This window comes from Ciona intestinalis, unplaced genomic scaffold (genome assembly GCF_000224145.3).
Source record: "Ciona intestinalis unplaced genomic scaffold, KH HT000619.1, whole genome shotgun sequence".
Lineage (NCBI taxonomy): Eukaryota > Metazoa > Chordata > Ascidiacea > Phlebobranchia > Cionidae > Ciona > Ciona intestinalis.
Window position 1 is genome coordinate 1 of NW_004190940.1, and position 5,469 is coordinate 5,469.

At 34.4% G+C, this 5,469-nt stretch overlaps 1 protein-coding gene across 1 annotated transcript in view; it reads right to left on the bottom strand.

Moving 5' to 3' along the window:
* Positions 1-41: 41 nt before the first annotated feature.
* LOC113475488 (sushi, von Willebrand factor type A, EGF and pentraxin domain-containing protein 1-like) overlaps positions 42-5,469 on the bottom strand; it is a gene marked incomplete at both ends in the record, with an annotated part of 6,392 nt that continues 964 nt past the window's right edge. The window contains 23 exons of the mRNA XM_026839666.1: positions 42-151; positions 207-291; positions 381-473; positions 575-670; positions 849-992; positions 1,055-1,183; positions 1,283-1,389; positions 1,577-1,651; positions 1,713-1,774; positions 1,929-2,095; positions 2,173-2,283; positions 2,520-2,641; positions 2,758-2,818; positions 3,000-3,188; positions 3,244-3,459; positions 3,572-3,784; positions 3,885-4,021; positions 4,097-4,307; positions 4,465-4,602; positions 4,700-4,817; positions 4,958-5,085; positions 5,161-5,288; positions 5,442-5,467. Coding sequence (XP_026695467.1) covers positions 42-151; positions 207-291; positions 381-473; positions 575-670; positions 849-992; positions 1,055-1,183; positions 1,283-1,389; positions 1,577-1,651; positions 1,713-1,774; positions 1,929-2,095; positions 2,173-2,283; positions 2,520-2,641; positions 2,758-2,818; positions 3,000-3,188; positions 3,244-3,459; positions 3,572-3,784; positions 3,885-4,021; positions 4,097-4,307; positions 4,465-4,602; positions 4,700-4,817; positions 4,958-5,085; positions 5,161-5,288; positions 5,442-5,467 — 2,866 coding nt within the window. The remainder of the gene's footprint in view (positions 152-206; positions 292-380; positions 474-574; positions 671-848; positions 993-1,054; positions 1,184-1,282; positions 1,390-1,576; positions 1,652-1,712; positions 1,775-1,928; positions 2,096-2,172; positions 2,284-2,519; positions 2,642-2,757; positions 2,819-2,999; positions 3,189-3,243; positions 3,460-3,571; positions 3,785-3,884; positions 4,022-4,096; positions 4,308-4,464; positions 4,603-4,699; positions 4,818-4,957; positions 5,086-5,160; positions 5,289-5,441; positions 5,468-5,469) is intronic.

Below are 5,469 nucleotides of genomic sequence, written 5' to 3' on the forward strand. Positions count from 1 at the left end.
TATTGCTCCAATTAATATGAACATCTATATAGGATTCTTACTAGTGCAACTGATGGAACTTGGGTGAGGGGTATATTCACCAAGGTCATTACAAGTCACACCAGCTGATATTACACCAGGACGGATCCAAAAACCAGGAAGACATTTATATCTGTATGGAAATTAATAAGAAAGATTGAAAGATATTCTAAACACAGCTATCTTACTTGATAACCCCTTCAAAATCAATCTCTTCACTTGGTAAATAATATTTTGCTGATGATATGGGACCTGGATCACGACACTTAACCCCTGTGTAACATAACATATATGATATAATGCTGATACCGGATATACAGCCAAAGACGAATGTAACATGTTTATTGGGATATGGAACTCACGATCACAAGTGAGATGAGAAGGGTCAGGCTCCCACTTTGCTTTTATCCCACAAGTAACCCATGATCTCTGCCTGCCTCTTGAAAACCAAAACCCTGGAAGTAAAATGAAATTAATAAATTATAGTCAAGTGTTTCTTAATGTCATTTTATTCTGTTAATTATATATGAGCCATTATATATTGAACTGTGCTTACCTGGTGCACATGAGTAGGTGATTTGTGAGCCATAAGTCCATATTAGACCTTCTATAGTTGCATATTGAACAGGGTAAGGAACTGGACATAAGAGTTCTACAAAATAAAATAATATTTTTTGGTTGCAAGCAAGTCAGTAGTCACAATGTGTTGCGAGTCCAATTTAGATCAATAAAACTAAGTTATTTAAGCCAGGTGTGTATGTGCTTATCAATCTATACAAAGTTAATGATGATATGACGTTAATAACAATATAAATGTTGAGTTTACTTACTTGTGCAACGAACTACATCTAGTTTTGGAAACCAGTTTCCAGTTTCATCACAAGTTAGTGTGGCTGATACAAATCCTGGTTTCAACCAATAGCCTGCTTTGCATGTGTAAGTTGCATTCACCCCATATATACCAATCGGACCATCTGAAAATAAAAACGCAAGTTGCACTAAGTTACAAACAATAACACAAACATAATAAACATACGTAGTTCTCTGGTAGCACCACTGATATCAGCCAGCGGTGGACAGTGTTGTATCACACACTTAATCACTTTAGCTGGTAGACTCCACGTACCAAACTCTGTGCATCTTGTTTCAAGCATGGGGAAACCATCTGTCAAATATTATGATTGTCACAACACATACAAAGTTTGTAGAATGTTTAAACGTGATAATAATAAAAGAAACTTATTTTGGGCAACAGCCAACATACTTCGTTGTGTGCAGACATTCTGATCAAGACCATTATCACTGATAAACCATGCCGATAATGCATCAACCTTGCTTGATATCCCAACATTGTTTGTTCCTTCTATTGGTCTATAAATAAATTAAATACAGTTGAGTGAATCAATTCGACATCATCTAAAGTATATGAGTCTGATATTTCTTGAACATTACTACTATAGTTCCAATGAAGAATGAAATATAGGTTTACGAAATTGTATGAATTGTTTATGATATCACATAATAGATTGTTCTACTGTTGCCTCCATGTAAAAGTTACCTAAGAAATGAGTTTGTTCCTTTGATTGCTACTAGGAGAGGGTGCTCCAGAATCACAGGACAGTCCCAGTGTTGGCTAAGCAATATAGTGATGTTAGTTAGTAAAAGTAGATCTATGGTTTGTATTACAAACTTACTTGATGTCAGCTGAGTTACATGGAGAGGTTGTGACTGTCGAACCTGATCTAGCCAAGCAGTTCTAAAATATTAAAATAATATGAATTGTTGGAGTCGGATTTATTCCTTGTTATAACATGTAGGTTTATGTAAGCTAACACAGACGATTAGATACACTTTGTAGCTGGTATTTGACTGCCAGGATTTAACTTCAGGTGTATAAAAACTAGCTTTACCTCTGATGTCACTGATTTGAGTTGAAAAAGGTGTTCCCAGATCCACAATTGTTTAACATCTTCATGTACACAAGGAGCAACCATACTAACAGAAGTAGAATCATCAGCAGAGAGGCAAGCTGTTTGGTGGGGATTGTGGATTTGAAATCCATTTCGTATCACATACCCTGGATAGTTCAAAATAATTTAAAAAGTATTTTTTAATGAATGGCAATTTTTTTATAGACTTTCTTTGGTTTCTTACCGGTTTCATTGCAATGATACCGTTGTGTTTGAGCAAAGAGATAAACATCTAAGAGAGGGGTGCTTGCTGTTGTGTATTTGTACTTTACTTGAGGTGTAGGACATGTTACATCTGTCAATTCAAGTAATAATTAAAAATAACAAATCAACAAACAAATTTAACTGTTTGTTTTTTAATTGTTTAAAATACTGACTCATAATGCCAGATGCGTGTTTTTGATTTTACGTGTTTTATTGTGTGGCCAAGTTCAAACAATTGTTTAAATCAAAATATGAATAAGATTGTTTATAGCGAGCAAAGCAATTTGTCAGATGATGAGTAAAATTTAAAATATTGTGTGAACTTACTTTTGCACCAAGCGTGTTTAGATGAAGGTACCCAGTCTCCATATTGATTACACACAATACGTAGATCATGTGGTACAACAGATAAACCAGGTTCACAGTTTAATGTCAAGTTAGCAAGCCATCTATAAATAATGATGGTTGTACATAAAATATAATATTTTTGATCATGATTTCGAAGCGACATAAACAATTATGAACATAAAGTGATATATAACATGTATTGATGTATAAAGTTTACCTGTGACTACTGACCAATATATTTGCTCTTGGTGATGGATCAGGTTCACCACATGTTAATGCTGAAAAACAATTACAGAAAACATAAAACAGATGATTTAAAAAAACAAACTATATTACTGAAACAGTTTTACAATTTAAAAGAAAACATTGTTAAGGGGAATTTATTAATGTTTTTTATTTAAATTTTAAAAAGCATTTAAATTAAACCACAGACAATTATTTTGATTGGTTTCAACGTACGTATGCAGAAGACAATAGAAACAGGATCAGGATCCCAAAGACCACTCTCATTGCACATAAAGCCAGTGATGTTATGCACACCACGTGAGATCCAATATCCAGGATCACAGTGGTACAAGACGTGTTCTGTTGACTCATTGTATGTGAGTTTAGAATTGGCCAAATGTATTGGTTTCTCACATTTAATTTCTGAAATAGAACTTGCTAAATTCAAACTAGTTCAAGTATTTTACCCATAACTCACTTAAGCAGTTGAATTTAGTTGCATCCGGTTCCCATAACTGTTCAGTGCCACATTTAATATCTTGAACTTTGGCACCAGGCTTCCCACCGAATGCATAACCATAATCACAAGTTATAGTTACTTTATCACTAAATTTATAATCTCCAGATAATATTCCTGCAGGTGATGTGACAACTGAACCGTGGGCTTTAAATGGTGGGTCAGGACATGATAATCCTGTGGAAAAAAAATACAAGTTTACAATGATGGAAAACATATTGCGGTTTATAACCGTAATGTTTAGTTTCAAGATATTTGAATCAATAATGCCAAAGCACAATATACTTACGCAAGCATTGTAATAAAAATGAATCTGGTTCCCATACATTGACACCTCCTGCATTAAAGCAAGTGAGAGTGATGTTTCTAAATATGGGGTCTGCTGACAAGCCATAACCTGGGTTACAGTTTATAGTTGCCCCATCACCTCCAATACTCCAATCTTCTCTGGTTAAATGGCTGTTTGCTGGCACAACAGGGGGACCACAAGCTTTTTTTATCTCTAAAATATGGTACACAAGCTATTTAATGACAATTTGTTTATTCTAAAGGAATATTTAGGGTATATATAAGTTACTTTAAACATCAAATCCAATACTTACTTTTCTTGCAAGCAAAGTAATTTGCTGAGTAACAACTTCTTTCTTCTAAACCAACTTTTGTTGGACTTAACAAAGAATAAGTAGCACACCATGGTGCGTATTGAAGTCCAAAATATTTGTTGCTGGATGGAGAGCCTCTTCAAATGAATGAAGGATAAATTTAAATGCGAGTCTTTATATGAATTGGAATGATGTTATGAGCTTTAGCAAACCTGTAGCACCAAATGTAATCAGTGTTTTTGCTTGTACATGAAAAAACTCCAACTGGTTTTGTAACATTAGGTATGCTTGAACAACTTGGATCGGAATGTGCCATAGCTGCCCATAACTTGTCATCCTGGGATACATAGGCACATGCACACCCTTCTGTAAAGCCATCATTGACTCCCATGATAAGGTCAGTAGATCTAGCAGGACGACCACCTGTATAATGTATGTTGCGCTCTATATGGGTGGATAAGCAAGTTAACTATATGTAAATATATGTAAGTAAAAGATGAATATTTTGTTTGAAGTTTAAAAAATCATCATTTCTTAAAAAAAATTAAATTCAACATTCATTTTGAGCTGTGAGGCTTACCGCTCATATAACATATTTGTTCTGCAGTTGATTGATTAGTAAATTGACTGTTTGGTGTAAATTCTGGGTAACTACAATTCATTGATAAATCCTCAGATGGAGGTTTCCAACCTTTGTTCTTCACAAGAAATAAATTCTCTAGAAATAATAAAACCACCATTTCAACCATATTTCAATGTATAGATGTTTAACATGGAAAAATCATAAAGCGGGACAGTTTTCATATAAAACTCACCTCCAGGTCTGTACCTCTCATCACATATATAATTATTATCCACCAATGTTCTCCACAGTGATTTACAATCTTCAGAATAATGTGGGCCAGCCATATGCACACGATCAAATGCTTCAACCTATGTATGTATGTACAAGATAACTTACCAAGCAAAGCATCAACAAAGATATTTTAGCAAAATTAATACTATACATTAAATTGTGGCTATCTAACAATAGTTCAAAAAGGGTTTACACTGAGTAATAACAAACTGTTTACCTTATCGAAAATCATGCTTGATTTAAAAGCACGCAGTTTAATATGAAGTGCATTCCGTGATTGGCAGACCCACTGTTGGAGAGGTTCAGATAGATTGCATGGTAATACACGCACACCGGGTGATAAACCTGAGGAGGTATTTTAGTGTTGCTACATAGAAGTATGATATCAACATTTAATGTAAAGTCAAACATAAAAGATACCTCCTTCTGTTTCATCTAGGAGTCCATACGGAGCAGTGAGACACAACCCGGTGTAAACGTGTTTCAAGTGAAATGTGGAAGTCCACACCCATGCTAGTTTCTCTGGTTCATTCCAGGTGCAAGATTTGCTGGAGAAATATTAAAAAGTTTAAATCAACAGCATAGAAAATCAAAAGTATATATCTATGTAATAAGTATAACGTTGTAATTGGTGTTTGTAGGAATAAACGCCAAACATAAGAAAGAGTGTTTCCTCATTTTTAATGCTAAGGAGAAGTTACCTTCTTGCATAATGATGTGGGTTAAACT